The sequence below is a fragment of the Hemiscyllium ocellatum genome, chromosome 31, assembly GCF_020745735.1.
Source record: "Hemiscyllium ocellatum isolate sHemOce1 chromosome 31, sHemOce1.pat.X.cur, whole genome shotgun sequence".
Taxonomy (NCBI): domain Eukaryota; kingdom Metazoa; phylum Chordata; class Chondrichthyes; order Orectolobiformes; family Hemiscylliidae; genus Hemiscyllium; species Hemiscyllium ocellatum.
In genome coordinates, this window is record NC_083431.1 from 29,050,935 (window position 1) to 29,073,505 (window position 22,571).

At 43.1% G+C, this 22,571-nt stretch overlaps 1 protein-coding gene across 1 annotated transcript in view; it reads left to right on the top strand.

Moving 5' to 3' along the window:
* The window catches only part of si:ch211-283g2.1 (sodium- and chloride-dependent GABA transporter 1), a 97,824-nt gene extending 80,829 nt beyond the window's left edge, over positions 1-16,995 (top strand). Inside the window, exons 11-13 of the mRNA XM_060847784.1 lie at positions 2,870-2,967; positions 3,556-3,723; positions 16,849-16,995. Of these exons, the coding sequence (XP_060703767.1) occupies positions 2,870-2,967; positions 3,556-3,723; positions 16,849-16,995 (413 nt within the window). The remainder of the gene's footprint in view (positions 1-2,869; positions 2,968-3,555; positions 3,724-16,848) is intronic.
* The last annotated feature ends 5,576 nt before the right edge of the window (positions 16,996-22,571 follow it).

The following is a 22,571-nucleotide window of genomic DNA, read 5'->3' on the forward strand; positions in this document are numbered from 1 at the left end:
AAATTAAGAGAATCCTGTCTGCATTTATTAAAAACAAAATCAGTGAATAACACTGAGCTTCTTGCAATCATGGGGCATGTCAGATCCACTAAACTGATGCATATAAATGAAAATTAGCTGGAATGCCGAGTGTTCATTTAGACTAATCAAAACCTGATATGGAAGGACACGTTTTGAACAATGTTTCTCACAGCAACCATGCCACAGAAAGACAGCAGATGCATGAGTCACATGAAAATACCACACTTCTCCCTTCATCATGCAAAAGTAACACCAATGCCGCAATTTGGTCATGTCCCGATGCTCTGAGTTATACGGGCACCTCCTGCATCGGTGCACAGTTACCTAAAGGAAGGGTACACAAGTCAGCAAGGCCTGGATTCAACTCCTACCTGCTCCAGTGGGGTGTCGTAACTTACCTGTACAGGTTGGCCAGAAACATCTGCACCAGTCAGCTCACAGTCCTGATCAGGATCAAATTTGCACAAGTGGCCACCCACAAAGACCAGATCACCCTCAGCTGTAATACAGTCCATGAACAATAGACCTCTTAGGTTCAACTGTTGAGAAATGCAGTCCGTTTAAGGAAAATATGCAGCCTCTCTATATGTCTGTGTATACCTTAGGGCTGACCCACACTCACTTTCTATACACCTGTGGATACCTTAGGGCTGACTCACTTTCTATACACCTGTATATAGCTTAGGGCTGACCCACACTCACTTTCTATACACCTGTGGATACCTTAGGGCTGACCCACACTCACTTTCTGTACACCTGTGGATACCTTAGGGCTGACTCACTTTCTATACACCTGTATATAGCTTAGGGCTGACCCACACTCATTTTCTATACACCTGTGGATACCTTAGGGCTGACCCACACTCACTTTCTGTACACCTGTATATACCTTAGGGCTGACCCACACTCACTTTCTGTACACCTGTATATACCTTAGGGCTGACCCACACTCACTTTCTATACACCTGTGGATACCTTAGGGCTGACCCACACTCACTTTCTATACACCTGTATATACCTTAGGGCTGACCCACACTCACTTTCTGTACACCTGTGGATACCTTAGGGCTGACCCACACTCACTTTCTGTACACCTGTGGATACCTTAGGGCTGACCCACACTCACTTTGGAAATCTTCACTTCAAAGCAGATTGAAAAACTGAAAAGGAAAGACTTACATTTATCCAGCACCTTCCACAAATTCAGAATGTCCCAAATACTTTCCATCCAATTAACTATTTATCTTGTCATACTGTTCCAGGGACAGCAATCAATTTGTTCGTAGCAAACAGTGGTGTGATGGTGGTCAGATAATATGTTTTTTGTGACGTTGATTGAGGGACAGGTTTCAGGAACAATCATCGGAGTAAATCCCCTGCTGCGCTTTTGAAACAAGACCATGGAATCTTTTATATCATACCCAATGGCCGACAGCCAATCGGCTTCTCCATAGGGCAGTAACTTTGAGAGTGCAGGGATGCCTCATTGCACCTGGTGCTTTGGTGAATCCGCCTAGATTTTTATTCCCAAGTCTCTGGAGTTTTGCCAGCTTGACCCTTAGCTGAAATTGTCTAGCATTTACAGAAATAAGCCCAGACACCTTCATCATAGGTTCCAATGTGAAGATGTTGACTGATGATTGCACAATGTTCAGTACCTTTCACAGCTCCTCGAAAACTGAGGGCCTGCAGTCTCCTCATGCTTCTAACTCTTATTATTGATTTAATGAAACAGTCCATGTCTATTTGCAGCAATAGATGGACATTATTCAGGCTTCAGCTCATAAGCACCACTTAAATGTCAGGTAACAGCCAGCACCAGCATCGGAGAATCGAGTCATTTACCTTCGATATTCAATGGCAGTACTATCACTGAATACATGACCATCAATATCCCAGGGTTTACCATTGATCAGAAACTGAACTGATATAAACACTGTGACTACCAAAGTAGGTCAGAAACTAGGAATACTGCTGCTCGTAATTCATCTCCTATCTCCCCAGAATATGTGCACCTTCTAAAAGGCACAAGTTGGGAATGCAATGGAATGCTCTTCATTTGCCTGCATGTGTACAGCTCCAATATCCCTCCAAGAGTTCAATACCATCCAGGTCAAAGCAATCCACTTCATCAGTAGCCTCCACCACCTTAAACATCCACTCCCTCCAATTTCAATGCACATTGACAGCAATGTGTACCATCTACAAGGTGCAGCAACTCACTTTCAAAAGCACTTTCTAAAGCTGCAACTTCTACCAACCACAAGGGCAGCAGATACTGGGAAAATACCACCACACATGAGAATCCTCCAATCCATTCACCATCCTCACAATGAAATATATCGCCATCCCTTCAGCGTCGCTGGATCAAATTCCTGGAATTCCCTCCCGAACAACAATGTACCTGTCATGTACCCACACCACATGGACTGCAGCACCACACGAGAGCATATTAAAGGATAAGCTATAAATGCTAACCAACCAGTGATACCTAGATCTCAAAAGAGAAGCAAAACTAAGTATGGATCCATTGGCCTGATTCAGTTCATTTTCAAATTTGATTCTGCGCTTAATCTGTTGTTTAAGCATTCGTGCCAGTTTCTGAACTGAATCTGATTTTCTATAATAAGTGGTATGCAAATCTATTGCACTTACCAGAATGTCACAAACCTGTTTTGTCATAACTCTTTATTGAAACAGATTCATTTAAGAGTGACTGATGTTAAAGATGTAAAGAAGCTTTACTTTAACAGGCTTTGTGGTTTCGAAATCATAGATATTACATAAGTTATTGCTCCACGCAAAGTTTCAGCGAGAATGAAACAATGATAGTTTTATTATTTTAAAGGTATCTCTCGATTGTCACGGAACATTGAGGAAATGCTGGGGACAAAGCCAAATATTTACTTGCGAGTGTGTTGGCTGCTGTCACCTATACTGATACTCGTATGTATTCATTCTCGAACACAGCTCTTTCAAACAAACAACTGTGAATGGCTGACCCCTGGGCAAACTTGACTTTGTTTATGAAATTTATTGAAGGTTATAACATGTGAAACTTTGCTTCACATTGAACTGTTTAAATTCACACTGAAATGTTTTTATATTCACCGTGATGCTCAATAAGATTTTTTTTTCAGATATATTTATTAGTGGAGAAAAGGCAGCAATTTTCTTTATAGACAGGACAGTTGTAAGGATTGATTCATTGCACTTAACTGCACAGTTACCATCCCCTTTAATAATGATGCTTTGAGTATAAACGCTGTGTTGCCCTTCAAGAATCCATTAGTTATTCCAGCAGACTCTGAATCCAACAGTGGTATGATTATTGCAATTTACTTCAGTGAATTCTGCCCATAATAAGTACTTAAAAGCATTGCTCATTCATTGACTATTCTAGTATTCGTAATTACCTTCTCCCCACCCCCCCCCCACCCCCCCCCCCCCCACGTTTCCATCATTGTTAATAGAACACAAACATGAGTTTATCTTTTGCTGTTTTGAACATCATGTTTCTTTTCTCTTTTTCAGATTATTATGGTGTTTGTTATCATTGACTTTGAGCCTGTGCGTTACAGCACCTATCAGTACCCAGAGTGGGGTCAAGGTCTTGGCTGGGTCATTGCTTTTGTTTCACTCATTTGGATCCCTGTCGGAGTCATCCATACGTTACTCACATTGAAAGGTTCATTCTATGAGGTACGTCCTCTTCAACCTGTGGAGAAAACAGCAATACATCTTAATCAAAAGGAAGTTTAAGCAGCCAGTAGTGATTTCCAACCAGTTCACTCAAAATTCCAATACACAAAAGCAAACAGCACAGTGGCTCAGTGGCTAGCACAGCATCAGCCTCAACAGCATCAGGGACCCAGGTTCAATTTCATCCTCTGGTGACTCTCTGCATGCAGCTTGCACATTCTCCCCGTATCTGCGTGGATTTCTGCCGGGTGAGCCACTTTCCTTCCTCAGTCCGAAGGTGCACAGGTTAGGTGGATTGGCCGTGCTGAATTACCCATAATGACCAGGGATGGTTAGTTTAGGTGCATTAGCCATGGGAAATGCAGGATTACTGGGATAGGCTAGGCGGATGGTTGTGGGTGAATGCTCTTCAAGGGGTCAATGTGGACTTGTTGGGCTGAATGGCCTGTTTCTATATTGTAGAGTTTCTATAAAAATAACAAGTAACTTGTGGCCTTAGGTAGCAGGGGCTGGTAAATACAGCATACAGAGGCAGTAAGCAGCTGCTCTTTCCTTTATTGTTCTCAATCTCATGTCCTACTCTCTGGCAAACTGTTACACCTTGTACGTTTTGCTTAGTGTTACTTATTCCTTCACCGCATGTCAGGTGACAATGTTGCTGATATCCCACTAAAGTACACAAATCAGGTTTTGGAATTGAGGTTCCAGTGTATTGCTTACTCCACTCTGCTATCTTCCCAGCTGTGCAAGTAAAACTCAAACCTTCCAACTGAGTGGGAAATTACTTACCTCTGATGTTGTATAACACGCTCGTCCAAAACATGAAGTTGTCAAACACATGGAAGGTCCAGTTCTAGAAGAAAGCAGCCCCCCCACCCCCCGCATATTCCACATATACCTGGTCGGGAATGGTTCCTCCTGGACTTGTAAATATCCTAAGACTCATTAACTTCATCCCCAAAGCATGAGAGAAGTTTTTCTTTTCACTCATTCATGGGATGTAGGCATCGCTGGATAGGAGAGCATTTATTTACCTTCCTTAGGTGTCCTTGAGAAGATGGTGGTGACCTGCCTTCTTGAACTGCTGCAGTCCACCTACTGTGGGTTAACCCATGATACCGATAGGGAGGGAATTCCTGGATTTCAACCCAGCAGTGAAGGAACAGTGATATATTTCCAAGTCAGGTGGTGAGTGGCTTGGAGGGGAACTTGCAGGTTCACATATATCTGCTGCCCTTGTCCTTCTAGATGGAAGTAGTCATGAGTTTGGAAGGTGCTGTCTGAGGATCCTAGATGAATTTCTGCAACGCACATTGTAGATAGTACACACTGCTGCTACTGCGCATTCGTGGTTGAGTGAGTAGATGCTTGTGGATGATGTGCCAATCAAGTGAGCTGCTTTGTCTTGGGTGGTGACAAGCATCTGGAGTGCTGCTGGAACTGCACCCATGCAGGTAAGTGGGAAGTATTCCATCACACTCCTGCCTTGTGCCTTGTAGATGATGGATAGGCTGTGGGGAATCAGAAGGTGAGTAACTCCCTGCAGTATTCCTAGCCTCTGAGCTGCTCTAGTAGCCATTGTGTTTAAATGGTGAGTCAAGACGTTTTCTCGTCAATATAACACCAAGATTAGATTAGATTACTTACAGTGTGGAAACAGGCCCTTCGGCCCAACAAGTCCACACCGACCCGCCGAAGCGCAACCCACCCATACCCCTACATTTACCCCTTACTTAACACTATGGGCAATTTAGCATGGCCAATTCACCTGACCCGCACACCTTTGTGACTGTGGGAGGAAACCGGAGCACCCGGAGGAAACCCACGCAGACACGGGGAGAATGTGCAAACTCCACACAGTCAGTCGCCTGAGTCGGGAATTGAACGTGGGTCTCAGGCGCTGTGAGCCAGCAGTGCTAACCACTGTACCACCGTGCCGCCCAATGTAAATAGTGAGGAAATTTAGTGATGGTAATGACATTGAAAGTCAAGGAGCAATGGTTAGATCATCTGTTATTGGAGATGGCAGAAAATAGCAGGAGACAGGAAGGCCTCTGAGACCAAATTAACTGGGGACAAAGGACAGAGAAGGAGATGAAATATTCAAAGTAAATAGTCACTGGTGGGCTCTCCTTTACCACTAACACTTAGATACGAGCCGGACACAGTGTAGACAAAAGAGAATGGCAGTGGCTTGTTCAATCCACCCTTACCCAAACAACATACTGGCAGAGGTGGCTGGTGCCACAGGTATACCACAGTACTTTCACCCAGCACTTATCTAGAAAGGCCTTTTTAGACTTCACATCCAGCTGTAGCTGACAGGTCAGGGTCTCTGGATTAAGACAGAGTCAGTTGTATTGGCATCATGGAAATTGCATTTACTTATGTGCTCCAGCCTGATCCAAGCAAATGTCTCACACTCCTGAATAAATGGCATTTAAAATTAGATTCGATAGTATCCAAGTGCCTGCTTTTAACACTGTGTAGGTACACAGCTCTGCATTAGTTACAAACAATCTCACTTGCATGTGTGCTGGGTGGTGGGGGGAGGTATTGGTGGGAGATGATATGGGGTTGGGGGCAGTTAACATTTCTCTCACTCTGTGCACCTGTCAGAGCAAATATATCAACTCATACTTGGTAGTCAGTAAGCTGACAGTACAGTGCAAACTGATGAAGCATTTCAGACCCACAGCACTGTGTGTGTGTGTGTGTGTGTGTGTGTGTGTGTGTGTGTGTGTGTGGTGTTGCTGGTTGAAATCTCTTATGAATCTCTATGATTTGCCTAAAGTTAGATTTAATTTTGGCAGCTCCTCACTGGGACTTAACTCTGAAATTACCCAACTCCATGCCTGAATATCACAGTCTGCAAGAGAAAGGTTGGAGAGGCCAGTTTGAATCCAGTGCTATTCTCAGGATGTATATGCCCTAAATCTACCTTAACAGCAATTAGAAACATCTTATAGGAAGGTGTCCACAAACTAAGATTGGTGTCTTGAAGTTTGCATTCACACCAAGTGAGTGGGTGGATCCTCCACAGGCCCTGAACAGTATGGTTATAACTTAGGAAAAGCTGTGGGTGATGTTGATTGAGGACCTTGATGTGGAGAGGTAAAAGGTGACATTGTTTAATTAAGTCCTGGACATCGCGATGAGATTGTTGCCAGTGTGCAGCAACAGACTTATTCATCGAGATCATTGTTCATTACTACCTCATCTCAGCCCATTATTATGCAAGCTCCCTCTCTCTCACCCATTGGATAGAAACTAGATGTTGAGAATCAGTGAGGACCTGGCAACTCCAGCTTCCTCTGGCCACATCTTGGGCTTCCTCGCTCCCTCTCAAGTGCTCATTCACATTTTTGCTCTTTAACCCCTCTGCTAGACCCTAACGTAAAACATGACTTCAGTCTTGCCTTGCTGTCAGGCACAGCCGCAACCCAGGATGTCAGTCCAGGTTACTGGCAGAGATCAGTCAAGGGGACATGTATGACAAAGTGCTATGTTTATCTTGCTGTTACACCATGTGTCAGTTGGGTACGCACAAATACCCAGCGTGTGCTGCAAGCAACATGACCATATCACAAAGTCTATGGGTAGCAGTGCCCAGTCAACTGCAGGGTGAAGCTGAGGTCCCCTCATCTCCCACTGCCTTGTGATTGGTGCTGAGCACTGATAACGAGAGCAATGGAGTGATGTTATGTCCAGCAGATCCAGAGCCAGGCTCTCCACGGCATCGCCAACCATCCATACAGAATACCAGTCATTCACATGTCTGAGGCAGCAGAGTCCCAACCAAATTAGGTACTGCCAATCTGCAGCCTTTGTGCCAGGTTTCCCCATGCCCACCCCTCTGTTTCTGCCTGTTCATATTGATGAAGGCCTGAATGGATTGACACCTTCTAACACCTCAGGCCAAGCAGGTGCCTGGTCTCACCCATTGCCTGGGAGCTGGGATGTTTCCTCTTCAATCAGCTGCAGAGACGGGACAATGACGTGCTCAGCACAACACACTCACAGCTTGAATGGTGCCAACCATGGAGTTGGGATCTGACCTGATGGAGGGTATAGTGTCTGACCCGGTGGAGGGTATAGTCTCTGACCTGGTGGAGGGTGTCGTCTCTGACCTGGTGGAGGGTATAGTCTCTGAGCCGGTGGAGGGTATAGTCTCTGACCTGGTGGAAGGTGTCATCTCTGACCTGGTGGAGGGTATAGTCTCTGAGCCGGTGGAGGGTATAGTCTCTGACCTGGTGGTGGGTATAGTCTCTGAGCCGCTGGAGGGTATAGTCTCTGACCTGGTGGTGGGTATAGTCTCTGAGCCGGTGGAGAGTATAGTCTCTGAGCTGGTGGAGAAGGCATCTTGAGGTACCACTCCCCTGTTGGTGGAGAGTGTGGCCATGTCACGCCGACCTGAAGGAAGGAAAAGAATGTTGTGGATAACGTGGCTAGGTCCTGTCATTTTAAATGTTACATTCGCTGTGATAGCAATGGGAGAGTAACACAACAATGACAAAGGCCCATTATTTAGTTGTCAGGACAGTGAGATTTTTGCCCTCCCCTGAGCAACCCTGGTCTTCACCTGCCTGGGCCAAGCTGCTCTCCTCTTAAAGAGAGAGAGAGCAAACTAACATCTGCAACCCACCAGCCATCCTGGCTCTTTCAGCCTTATCGTGGACTGTTAGCTCCCTGTACTGAGACAAAGGGAACGATAAAGGCAGGTGAAAGTGGCTGGGTCAGTGATTAGTGTTGTGCAGGTGGGGGAAAGGTAGGGAGTTATTCTGAGTGAGCAAGTAGGTAGCACAGAGGCCACTGGTGCAGTGGGAGTTTAGGGTGGGTCAGAATGAGTGAGGGAAGAGTGTTGCAGGCAATAGTGAGAGTGGTAGAGTGTGAGCCTTGGTGGAAGGTGGGCGCACTGGCAGAGATAGAGTGAGTGTGACACTTACCCTGGTGTTCATTGATCTTCTTCCAACATTGCTGGGGAGATCCTCCTCCTCCAGACAGTGGAGACAGCACTGAACTGGGAGGCAACCTCAGACCAGGCTGGCAGAGAGTGGCATTGAGGGCTCCTCTTCTAGTCTGGTGGAGGAGGAGGTGTGGGCTGGAGTGCCCTCCTCCTTCAGCAGGATCTCCACATCCCTGCTCACAAGGTCAGACACCATTCTCCCCATGTCTGCCATGTCCACAGCGAAAGGCTTCAGACGTGTAGGGCAGCTCTGGACTACCAGTTCCTTTATATTCATTCAGAATATAGGCACCACAGGCCAGGCCAGCACCGATTGCCCATCTCTAATTGCCCAGAGGCAGGTTAGGAGTTAATCCACGTTGCTGTGGGTCAGGATTCATATGCAGGCCAGACTGGGTACGGATGGCAGATTTCCTTACCTGAAGGGCATTTAGTAAACCCAGATGATTTTTACAACAATTGCCTTTGCATTATTGCCATAAGGTCAGCACTTTATTCTGGAATTTTTTTTATTGATTTCTAATTTCACCACCTACCATGGTGGGATTCAAATGCCTGTCCCTGGAACATAGACCTGGGCTTCTGGATTGTTACTACAGTGGCACCTCTACTGTGCCACATGACACAATGTCTTTTTTAAGACGGCACCTGCGTCAGGGATCCTGGGACATCCTGGTAATGGTGAGTTCTTCCGGCCAAAGTGAGAGGGAGAGGCAAAGGGGGTGCAATAGGTGTTAGTGAGGAAAGTCTGGGACAACTGTGAGGGAAAAGTCACTAGGCCTAGGAGAAACCCTCCATGAAAAATCAACAAAACTGACATAGCCGGTTTCTGGTACGACTCTGTTCACTGTGTCTGTCTGCAGACAGACGGAATCCTCTTTTATCAGGTTTTAGTGGAAATGTATAGAATCCCTAGGCACTTGTTTTGATTGATTAGCCAGCCTGGCTCAGTGGTGGGACTGATCGATGGCACTGGGCTTCCTTGCACTCACTCAATAACTGAACTAATCAGTGCAATGGTTCACAGCTCGAGTCACCTCGTTGAAGGAGATGGATCATTTCTTAATTGGTATTCTACCACCCCACCCCCCATCCCCCTACCCTACCACACCACCTCCCCCGTTTACCCCGCTCACCCCCCCCCCCCAGTTAGCTTTCTGGTATATTGATGATCGGATTGTGGCGTTTCCTGCTCTGATGGGAACTCAAAACTTCATCAACTTTGCCTCCAACCTCTTCACTTACCATCTTGGACTCCTCCTGGGACAGTCTTTCAATAAGGTCTAGAACAAGGTGACACAGTCTTGGAGGAGGTAGGCCATTTATGACTAGGAGGGAACGAATTTTTCACTCAGAGGGTAATGAATCTTTGGCATTTATGTAATCCAGAGGGCTGTGAAGGCTAAATTAGTGAGTGTATTCAAAACTGAAATTGACAGTTTTCTAAATATTTATGGTATCAAAGGATGTGGGAACTGTATGAGACCAGCTAATGGAACAATTGGACAAATCAGATCCCAGAATGATATCTGACTTGAAAAATCATGTTTTCTTTGTTTAGATTGTCAATGTGATGGTTATTCATTGAGACACATTCACAGTAGGTTGCAGATTGGATTTTCTTTAACAATAAAAATTTATTACACAACAGGAGACATTTTTAATAAGTAATCTATATATAGAAGACAATTAGAATGATCACAAAACACACGACAAAACCTTTCAACCTGTTTCCTATTACAACCCATCTTGTAAACCACTTAGGGACATTTTACTGCATTAAAGCATTTTATATGTACAAGTGGCCCCTAGCAAACAAACTGAAGCTCTATTTGCCTGTTTTGCTGAGATATAGTGAAGTTGTGATGTGTCAAAATTAGCCAATCCTGCCAGCAAACTAGGAAATCGATAGAAAGATGATTATGAGAAATCAAAGTTCCGTATTGTTAGCTCCAACTTAGCCAAACTAGTCAAGGCAAACTTGGCACATGATGGTGCCAACCTAACCATATGGATTGGAGCAAGTGACCTGACAGTGTGAATAGACTGGCTTGCCATTATTAACATTAAGGTCTCTCTGTGAAACCCTTCACATTTAGCTAAAACTGAAAAAGTTAAAAGTGATAGTCACTGGAATCAAAGTGAAGTTGATACCAATTGGAAAGCTTCACATGGTGTGAGTGAAAAGGAGGGAGATTCCACCATTACAGTTGTCAACCATTCTGAAGCACAAGGCAGACATCTTGGAACAGTTTGACACGTTGACATTCTCTTCAGCAAGGAATGTCAAAGAAGATCTGTTAACAGGTTTCAAGGCAGTCTGAGCACAGAACGATCCCATCACTAGCCCAAGCCTGCAGGAATAAAGGTAAAGGTAAAGTCACTATAGTCCCAGAGGATCATAGAGTTGCTCTGTCAGTAGAGACAGATGACTGGTGGTGATTTAACCTGAGGATCACCAAACCTCAAATGAAGGGAGAGGTTTAGAAGGACACCCCTTCACAGTAATCTCAGCTGGAGCGGGAAGTAGACCCATACTGTTGGCATCACTCTGCATCACAAACCAGCTGTCTAGCGAACTGAGTTAAAAGAGGAGCTGTGCTGATAAAGAGGCTGGGTCTCAAGGAGTTTACCTGCAGCGATGGATGTCGAACTTATTCAGGACCAAACACAGCATGGTGTGCACACAGTCAGTACTGAGGGTGCCGCAGTTAGAACACCTTTGTCAGATAACGGCCTGTCAAATGGTCACTGCCACGTCCTGAACGTGTATGTGGCCAGGGGATATATTTTAATGGAGGTGATTGGTGTCTTGTGTCAGGGATTTTGAAGCTGATGGTCAGAAATGAAGTAAGGGATGTGCCATTGCTGTGATCCGTGCCAACGTAGACAGCACTGAAAAGCCTATTAGAGAGTCCACAGCCACCGCGCTTTGCAAATGGTAGGAGACTAGCCATACAATATGAAGCTAACAAAACCATGTGTGGATCTGGATAGTGGAAAAAATGCATCAATTGAAGAAAAGAAAAATGATCATCATCACAAACATCTGTCCTATGCACCCTGACTGTTTCAGACATGTGGAAAAGCCCTCTACAGTTTGATTCATCACAAATGTACTGTAGGTCTTTTACAAAAAGTTGCACAGCCAGAAATGCAGCAGTCATGGGAGTTAAAAAGCTGCGATCATGTTTTGCTTTTCAAACACACATCAACACAAGGGTAGACAAGGTGGGTCTCCTAACTCAAAAGAGCTAGAATGTGCTGTGTAATACTAACAGATGTCCACTTGGTGGTGCCACCTAACCATAATCAGTGCTCAAGTGGCTGAGAGCAAGCAAATAGGAAAGGGCTGTTTGGTGAATTCATACATCATAAGTTAGTTTGTTGAACATTTTGCTTCATATATGAAAATTAAGCAGATTTTTTGAATGTTTATTACATTGTTAGTGGAATGATAAAGCTGAAGTTGCTAGCATCTAAACAGTAAATTGATTGGCAAGTGGGCTGTCAACTCCTTGTCAAAATGATGTCTATACCTAAAACCTTAAGTTGCTGTTTCTCTTCTTGTTTATTGACTGGACATATCCAGTAGTTTTTCCTTGTATTTCAGATTGTGTTTTCTTTCTTGCTTAAGTCAGTGCAAACATTATAGATAACTTCTGAAGATTGTAAAACTTTCTAGAGGGTGTGCCTCTCTTTAGAGATATTGCCCATCTTTTAAGGTGAATAGCCTACAGCTTTCCCCCAGGGTAGGGCAATCTAAAACTAGGCAGCACAGAGTTAAGTGAGAGGGGAGAGTGCAGAAAAGCATTTTCTTTCATCGTGAGAGTGGTGAGTGTCTGGAACAGGCTACCAGAGTTATATTAGAGGTGAATACAATTTTGTCATTTAGATTAGATTCCATACTGTTTGGAAACAGGCCCTTTGGCCCAACAAGTCCACACCGACCCGCCAAAGAGCAACCCACCCAGACCTAACACTATGGGCAATTTAGCATGGCCAATTCACCCAACCCGCACATCTTTGGACTGTGGACGGAAACCGGAGCACCCGGAGGAAACCCACCCAGACACGGGAAGAACGTGCAAACTCCATATAGACAGTTGTCCGAGGCGGGAATTACCCAGGCCCCTGGCGCTGTGAGGCAGCAGTGCTAAGCACTGAAACACTTTAAACAGGTACATGGATAGGGTAGGTATGGAGGGACAGGAACAAAACACAGGCAAATGGGATTAGTATAAATTCTGAAAACAGGGTGGAATGGTCAAGTTGGTCCAAAGAAACTGCAGACCTCTTTGAGTCTAAGTTGCTGTACCATTTGCTCTCTAATGGTGTAGACCTAGTACTATTTGCTTCAAGGGAAATGGAATTGGTTCAATACATTTCCATGACAGGACTAAGGCCATGTTAAGCCTCATCACATCACCAGGATCAGCAGAGTCCTCAAGGCAGGAACATTAATTGTGACGCATATGTTATTCTTCCCCGAATGTCCCTTCCTGCACTAGCACTTTATAGAGGGGATGAAGCACTTTATCAGCTTCACCAAAGTTGTCTTTCTTCTCTGTAGTCATACATCAAATGTTTAAACTCTTTTTTTCCTTGTGTCTGTTTTAATCCCTGACCTTTTTCTTTTCCACTTTGTCCTTTAAACTGTAACAGTCCAAATATAGATTGAGGTAATGTCAATGTAAAGGAATGGGAGAGACATCAATTTTGGAAATAAATGCAGGAGAACTTCCTTGACCAGTACATCATCAGTCCAACTGGGAGGGGTCAGTGCTGAGCAGTCTGGAGGCCAGTGGACCAAGGCATGTGGGGAACATTTGGTCTAAAAATGTTTGTATTAACAATGGAAAAGAACAAAGAGCTATCTAGAGTAGAACATCTAAATTGGAAGGGTAACTTCAATAGAATGAGAGCAGATCTAGTCAGAATAAAATTAATCCAAAGACTAACCAAAAAAAGCTAATGGAACAATGGATCATCTTTAAGGAAGAGATGCTTGAGAGGAAAACAGAGTTGAATATAGACAGGGAGAAGACTTGATGGGCTGAATGGCTTTCTTCTGCTTATGGCAACATAATCAAGGCCCTTTGGAATGACTATGGGATGGGATTATGAATTGGTTTTTAAAAACAATGTATTATCCATTCATTCTGCAAGCAAATATCTGACCAAAAAATATATAAGGAGTGGAAGTGAAGGGAAAATAAGACTGGCAAAGAGAATATGTTAATAAAATAACAATTAGAAGAAAGGATATGCCAAAGACTCCATCCCAGTCCAGTAATGCTAAACACGAGGTGGGATAGGTCCAATTAAAGACAGAGGAGATGACATAATCTTAAAGGAACAGGTCAAACCTACAATATTTGATGAGTAACTTGTGTCTGTCTTTACTAAAAAAGACAATGCTAATGAAGTAATAGCAGAAATAAGGATGGGAGCAGTAATGGATGGAGTTAAAATTGATCAGTAGAATGTATCAAAAAGGGTGCCAGTTCAGAGGATACCTAATCAGCTGGTCCAGATGGGTTCCATCAGAAGTTATTAAAGGAAATGGTGAGGTGGAAATAGGATGAAGCCTTCACTTAATCTTCAAATCTTCCCTACATGTAAGAGTAGTGCCAGGGATTGAAAAATGCCAAATGTAACATGTCTATTTTAAAAATAAAGGATGGGAAGACATTTCAGTAACTACATTTGGTTATAGAAATGGCTTGGAGATTGGAATTCAGTGAAAAATGTTGAAGTTTGGAAGAATGTCAATCGGGATGATAGGATTTGAGTGCAACAGTCAAAGACTGGCAGAATGGACAATCAGATGGCAAATGAAACTTATTACAGAGATATGTGGTGTGAAGCATTTTAGGAGGAGGAATAGGGACAGCTAATATAGACTCAATGATGCAGTCCTAAAGAGTGCAGGGATAGAGGGACTGGATTGTTCATTTACATAGATCTTTGAAGGCAACAGGACATATTGAGAGAGGAATGAGCATGGGATTCTGTGTTTTATAGATAGGGGCATTGAGCACAGAAAGCAGGGAGATTTTGCTGCATCTTGATTTGGTTAGGCCACAACCAAAGTATTGGGTCCAGTTCTGGTCAACATACTTAGGGAAGGATGAAAGGGTTTGTGAGCTGGTACAGACGAGAAATACCAGAATGTTTTCAGGGATGAGAGATGTGAGTTACAAGATTAAGTTGGAGAATCCGAGATTTGCTAGCTATATAGATAACGAAAATTTTAATTAAAGCATGCGGACAGAAACTTACCCTTTGGCTGATCATACTGGAAGTCAGCAACTTAGAGATAGCATTTTGGACAGGTTTTGTGGGGGAGCTGTGAGGAATTACACTTTGCTTTTGCATGGCATGTGGTAATGACTTGAAGCATACTGTCTACAGGGTGGTGGAAGCAGAGACAATCAATAATTGCAAAAGGAAATTTGTCGGGCACTTGAGGGAAATCAATTTGTAGAACGACAAAGATTAGCAAAGATTTGGAACTGACCGGAATACTGTCAGAGAGGCAGCATGAACTCAGCAGGTCAAATGGCCTTTCCATACGCTATAATGACATTATGGTCCTTTTTAAATGAATTAGTAAATGCAGACATCTCTGCATTTAAATTATAAAACTATATAACATTATATAATATAAAAGGGTTGTACATAAAGAGGGTTTTGTCAATGTTTTTAAGATATCAGGAATTTAATTACAGGTGTTACTGAAACGGCTATACCTGCTGAGCAATAGTTGTCAATGGCAGATACAGGCAATAATCATACAATATAGACAGAAACATAGATTTACAAAGAGATATTGATAAAGTGAGTGGACAAAATTGTGACAAATGGATTTCAATGTATACACACATTAGATTTTGGACTTAAAAGGAAAAATGCATTGCAAAATGTGTGAAAATATGAAAATTGTGACAGTCCAAAGATACTTGATACCCAAGTCTAAAAAATAAGCAGAAAAGCTAATGGAATGCTGGACCTTGTATAATTGCAGCATAATTTCAACCGCCTTGTAGACCCCAGGTATAAAGTCATGCAATAACTATCCAAAATTCTTGATTCCCTCAAGTAGATCGGGACACCATCTCTTAGAAAGGATATAGTGGCCTTGGAAGTATTGTGGGTAGATTTACTAAAATAACAACTCACCTTCAAGGGTTAAATTACAACGTGAGATTACATAAATGAAGGTTATTTAGAAAGTTTAAAATGAATAAGGAAAAGTCTCATCCAGATTGTTTAAAGTATGTGTCTATTTGTACCAAAATATTGTATTGTGTTGAGAAACTAGCAATATGATTCTACATAGTATGGAAACCATTCAATTACAAAATGGTTTGTCTTAAGGGATTGGAGTCTCAATGAGTTTATTCTCTGACTTTTCACCTGAGTGCAACTCTTAAAATTCAGTTTGCTGGTTTAAGGCTAAAAGATGGAAGAGTCCCTTTGAAATGAATGAGGACAACATCAAAATACAAAACTAACCAGAATTTGAAATGAACTGACACAGGATTCAGAAATTGAGTTTGTGTGTGGTTTGAAGGAACAATTAGATTACTTACAGTGTGGAAACAGGCCCTTTGGCCCAACAAGTCCACACCGACCCTCTGAAGAGTAACCCACCCACACCCATTCCCTTCATTTACTCCTTCACCTAATGCTATGGGCAATTTAGCGTGGCCAATTCACCTAACCTGCACATTGTTGGACTGTTGCACTGTGAGGAAACTGGAGCACCCGGAGGAAACCCACGCAGACACAGGGAAAATGTGCAAACTCCACACAGGCTGTTGCCTGAGGCAGGAATTGAACCTGGGTCTCTGTGAGGCAGCAGTGCTAACCATTGTGCCACTGTGCCGCACATAATTCTCTAAGGTTGGTTTGGGAACAAACATAGTGAGCCCTTCAAGTGCCAGTATTTGTGGAAACAATTCAACATGATATTGTGGACAAATAGTGAAAAGTGTCTTGTCTGGTAAGCTGATAGGTATAAAAACTGAACTCAAAAACTGAAGTTTGAATCCTACTAAGTTCATTGCTTCATAAACCTTTTGCAATCTTTGAAGAGGGCTTTTCAGTTCTGACTGTAAGTCTGTATTAATGTTGTAATTTATCTATTTCAGAGACTCATTAGCTCGATCACTCCTTTTGGTTTCGATCATGACCGGAAGCAGACAGGAGTTACAAAGACTGAGCCTTTACAGGATATCCCAATGGCTGGCAAGTCACCAGCACTGCAAAATGAAATGTTGAAGAACACTTCCATTTAACACAAAGCACCAAAGCTTCGCTAAGCAATTGTGAAACTTGATTTAAAATGCTTTATTCTATGTGAGAAAGTTATGTTTTATTCCCATTTTATCCGTAATTCCCATCACCTCTCGACTTGTCAACGTACCTGTTCGAATTGTGTTCGATTAGATTGCCTAAAGTGTGGAAACAGGCCCTTCGGCCCAACAAGTTCACACTGACCCTCTGAAGAGTAACCCACCATCTTTGGACTGTGGGAGGAAACCCACCCAAACACGGGGAGAATGTACAAACTCCACACAGATAGCCGCCCAAGGCTGGAATTGAACCTGGGTCCCTGGTGCTGTGAGGCAGCAGTGCTAACCACTGAGCCGCCATGCCACCCGCAGTTTTGATGTTTTTTCGTTTTCTAACCATCCCAATGGGAAACTACTGACCTGCTCTCAGTACATTTATCAGGTTTATAATAATGCAATAAGACCCATTCCATTGCACTGCATAACCTATTTAAACCTTTGACATTTGCTGAATAGCCATGTTGAAATATGCAGAATAAATAATGCATGTTTTTATATTTTAACATGAAGCTTTTAGACCCATCCACTTCAGAATAAAGTTCTTAAATCCCACCTGGTAATGTTAATGGTTTATCCAATATTTGATACTTAACAAAAGGGTTCTTCACTTTGTTAACATACTGTAGTCTACACAACACTAAACAGAATTGACTTTCTTGATGGTATTGGCATGCATATGGGAATAGAGTGGGTAAACCTGTTAATAGCAGAATCTAACTCCTGGAAAGTTATTCAATGAGCAATTTATGTACTAGAAATGTGCACATTTGTCCACAAAGTATTTCTCTGCTGTTGATACTTTTTTATACAGAGGGTAGTGCGTGTATGGAATGAACTGCCAGAGGAAGTGGTGGAGGCTGATACAATTACAGCATTTGAAAGGCATCTGGATGGGTAACTGAATAGGAAGGGTTTGGAGGGATATGGGCCGGGGGCTGGCAATGAGACGAGATTGGTTTAGGATACCTGGTCAGCATGGACGGGTTGGACCGAAGGGTCTGTTTCCATGCTGTACATCTCTAATACTATAAGACTGTACAGCAAGGGCTTCCCTGAAAATAGGGTCTGGCATTTCATGACAAGGCTATCGGGAAAACCCAGGACTGTAATCTCATTCTGAATGGGATCACATAGAAATTATAGACAGTAACATGTCATTCACAACGGGAACCAGTCAGGAGCTGGAGTATACATTTTGTTGTATTTGATCTGAAGGTGAAACATCCTCAATGATTCCTATTTTCGTTTTGTAAAGTTCCGGTTAAATTTAAATTGTTATGGAATTTTCAGCCTGCATTAAACCACACCTGAGACAATCATTCCAAGCAGCCGGATGTTGACACTGCTGCAAACAGGACTTCTGAAATCAGAGAAAGATTCACAGCCAATATCACCAGGAAGTCAAACTGAAGCATCTTCTTTGTATGAGAGCTTCATTGGGCTGTTGAAATGTATACTGGGTTAAACATGGCTGGACACAATTTCCTTCATGTTGTCAGAGGAAATATTTGTGTAATGCATTTGCCAGAATAAAATGGGTTACAAAGGGAGGACACACATTGGCTAGTGTGTTTTTTTTTGAAAGAATAGTTCTTAAAGGACCATACTAACCCAACAGTAAGGTCAACAAACTCAGTCACAATGGCCAAGAAAACTGAGAACGCTGACTTTGACATATTCTGCCACTTGGGAGACCAAACCACAGATGAGATCCGCAATTTGTTATGGTTCTAGACAGGAGACCCTTAACTATTAAGATCTCAGGTGAGGAGGGATGAACTGGCTCCCCTTTTTAATTCATCCACTGCCTTCAATTGGTTACAAGGTTAATTATTTTGTTTAAGCTATAAATGCAGTGTCTGATATTGGTTATTTAAAACGTCTGGTTAGGGAGAATTTTGAGGGTCATTGACTGTTTTAATTTTACTGTGTTGTGAATAGAGGGATAGGGAGGATGATTTGATTTGGCTGTCTTGGTCATAACAGCATAAATAGGCACAGAAATAGAGCATACAGCTCTCAGAGATCTGAGCTGACCTACTTTGACACCGTTTTCCTGAACTTTTCCTTGATGTCTTTAAATGTGTAGACATCTATCAATCTCAGTGATAACTGAACCTCAGGAAACCCCTGGGGCAAAGGATAGCAGCGAGTTACCACTCTTTTCATGACGGATTTCCTCCCTCAGTCCTAAATGGCCTGCCCCTTAGACTGAAACTTAGTCCAAGACCTAGAAACTCCAACCAGGGAAAGTTGGTGGATTTGGTGTTAAACCAAGTGTAGTATATATTGATGAATCATATAGTACATAAGTGGCCCTTCGGCCCATCAAGTCTGTCTCACAAAAAACGTACTGTTGACTCCATTTTCCTGCACTAGGTCCATAGCTTTGAATATTATGAGTTTTCTAGTGTTCGTCCAAGTACTTTTTAAAGTTACCTGCCTCAATAACCATCGAGGAGAAAGTGAGGACTACAGATGCTGGAGATCAGAGCTGAAAATGTGTTGCTGGGAAAGCGCAGCAGGTCAGGCAGCATCCAAGGAACAGGAGAATCGACGTTTCGGGCATGAGCCCTTCTTCACGGCCCCATTTCCTGAAGAAGGGCTTATGCCCGAAACATTGATTCTCCTGCTCTTTGGATGCTGCCTGACCTGCTGCACTTTTCCATTCTGCCTTAATAACCATGCCAGGCAGTGCATTCCAGATGCCCACCACCCTCTAGGTGGAAAGGTTTCTTCCTCAAATCCCCTCTAAACCTCCTGCTTTTCATTTAAAATTATGCTCCCGAATCATTGACCCTTTAACTAAGGGGAACAGCTGCTTTCTATTCAACTTGCTCCTCAATCTTACACACCTCGATCAGGAACTCCCCCACCCCCACACCTCAAGCTTCTCTGCTTCACACAGGCCGAAAGGAAACACTACAAAAGTCTGTAGGCACCAAATAATAACTACATATAAACAAATGAAAAAGACAGAAGTAGCCTATCGGAGGAAATGAAGTCAATGTGCCCAATGATGAGCAGACTGCAGCACTCAAGTAATATTATGAGTAGTAACAATAAAAGTTAGCTGATTTAAAGAATCACAGTGACAGTGATTTGGAGTAGTAGCCCTGAATGCATTTCCAGGTATGTTTCATTCTAGCAAAATACATTGTGCTCACTGGGATTCAACAACAGCACTGTTACTAATGATTATGGGGCAGATTCTCTCTGGACCATATCAGGGAGTAAATACAGTGGAAATCATCTGCATTGTACACTTCTGTTAATGGCTTCATCACCTGGGGTTCCTTATGATGAAGCTAAGCCTGGAGCAGTCTCTGAAGACAGGGAGGACTAAACGAAATCTCATTAGGAGAACAAGAGTTCAAATGGGAGTAGTGTGCTCCTGCTCTGTGAATGACTTTAGATAGTTTCCAATCATCTGTTCAGAGATGTTATCACACACCCTCAAAAATGTAGGACTCAGCTCATAGAGATATACAACACAGAAACAGACTCTTTGGTCCAACTCGTCCATGTCAATCAGATATCCCAACCTAATCTAGTCCCACCTGCCAGTACCCAGCCCATATCCCTCCAAACCCTTCCTATTCATATACCCATCAAGATGCCTTTTAAATGTTGTAACTGTACCAGCCTCCACCACTTCCTCTGGCAGCTCATTCCATACGCACCACCCTTTGTGTCGCCCCTTAGGTCCCTTTTATCTCTTTCCTCTCTCACCTTAAACCTATACCCTCTAGTTCTGGACTCCACCACCCCGGGAAAAAGATCTTGTCTATTTTTCCTATCGATGCCCCTCATGACTGTCAATCTTTTTGATGTCATCCCTTAGCCTCCAATGCTCCAGGGAAAACTGCCACACGCTATAGCTCAAATCCTCCAACCCTGGCAACATCCTTGAAAATCTTTTCTGAACCCTGTCATGTTTCACAACGTCCTTTTAAAGGAAGGAGACCAGAATTGCTCACAATATTCCAAAAGTGGCCTAACCGATGTCTGTATAGCCACAAGATGACCACAATACTCTGTACTCAATACTCTGACCAATAAAAGGAAAGCATACCAAATGCCTTCTTCATTATTCTATTTACTTGCAACTACTCTGAAGGAGCTACGAACCTGCACTCCATGGTCTCTTTGTTCAGCAACACTCCCTAGGATTTTACCATTAAGTGTATAAGTCCTGCTCTGATTTGCTTTCCCAAAATGCAGCACCTCGCACTTATCTGAATTAAACTCCGTCTGCTACTCCTCAGCCCATTGGCCCATCTGATCAAGATCCCATTTTACTCTAAGAAAACTTTTTTCACTGTCCACTATATTTCCAATTTTGGTGCCATCTGCAAACTTGCAAAGTATACCTCCTATGTTCACATCCAAATCATTTATATAAATGACAAAAGCAATAGACCCAGCACCAATCCTTGTGGCACATCGCTGGTCACAGGCCTTCAGTCCAAAGAGCAACCCTCCACACCACCCTCTGTCTTCTACTTTTGAGCTAGTTCTCCCTGTATTCCATGAGATCAAAACTTGCTAACCAGTCTCCCATGGGGAACCGTGTCGAACGCCTTACTGAAGTCCATATAGATCACATCTACCGCTCTGCCCTCATCAATCCTCCTTGTTATTTCTTCCAAAAACTCTATAAAGTTCATGAGACATGATTTCCCACACACAAAGCCATGCCGACTGTCCCCAATCAGTCCTTGCCTTTCCAAATACATGTACATTCTGTCCCTCAGGATTCCCTCCAACAGCTTGCCCACCACTGACGCCAAGCTCACCGATCTATAGTTCCCTGGTTTTTCCTTACCACCTTTCTTTATTTGTGGCACGTTAGCCAACTTCCAGTCTTCCAGCACCTCACCTGTGACTATCAATGATACAAATATCTCAGCAAAGGGCCTAGCAATCACTTCCCTAGCTTCCCACAGAGTTCTAGGGTACACCTGATCTGGTCCTGGGGATTTATCCATTTTTATAAGTTTCAAGACATCCAGCACTTCCTCCTCTGTAATATGGACATTTTTCAAGATGTCACCATCTATTTCCCTACATTCGATATCTTCCATGTCCTTTTCCACAGTAAACACTGATGCAAAATATTCATTTAGTATCTCCCCCATCTCCTGCAACTCCGCATATAGGCTGTCTTGCTGATCTTTGAGGGGCCCTATTCTCTCCCTAATTACCCTTTTGTCCTTAATGTATTTGTTAAAACCTTTTGAATTCTCCTTAACACTGTTTGCCAAAGCTGTCTCATATCCCCATTTTGCCCTCCTGATTTCCCTCTTAAGTATACTCCTACTGTCTTTAGACTCTAAGGATTCACTCAATCTATCCTGTCAGTACCTGACATATGCTTCCTTCTTTTCCTTAACCAGACCCTCAATTTCTTTAGTCACCCAGCATTCCCTATACCTACCAGTCTTTCCTTTCATCCTAACAGTAATTTACTGTCTCTGGACCTATTCCTTCATTTTTGAAGGGTTCCCATTTTCCAG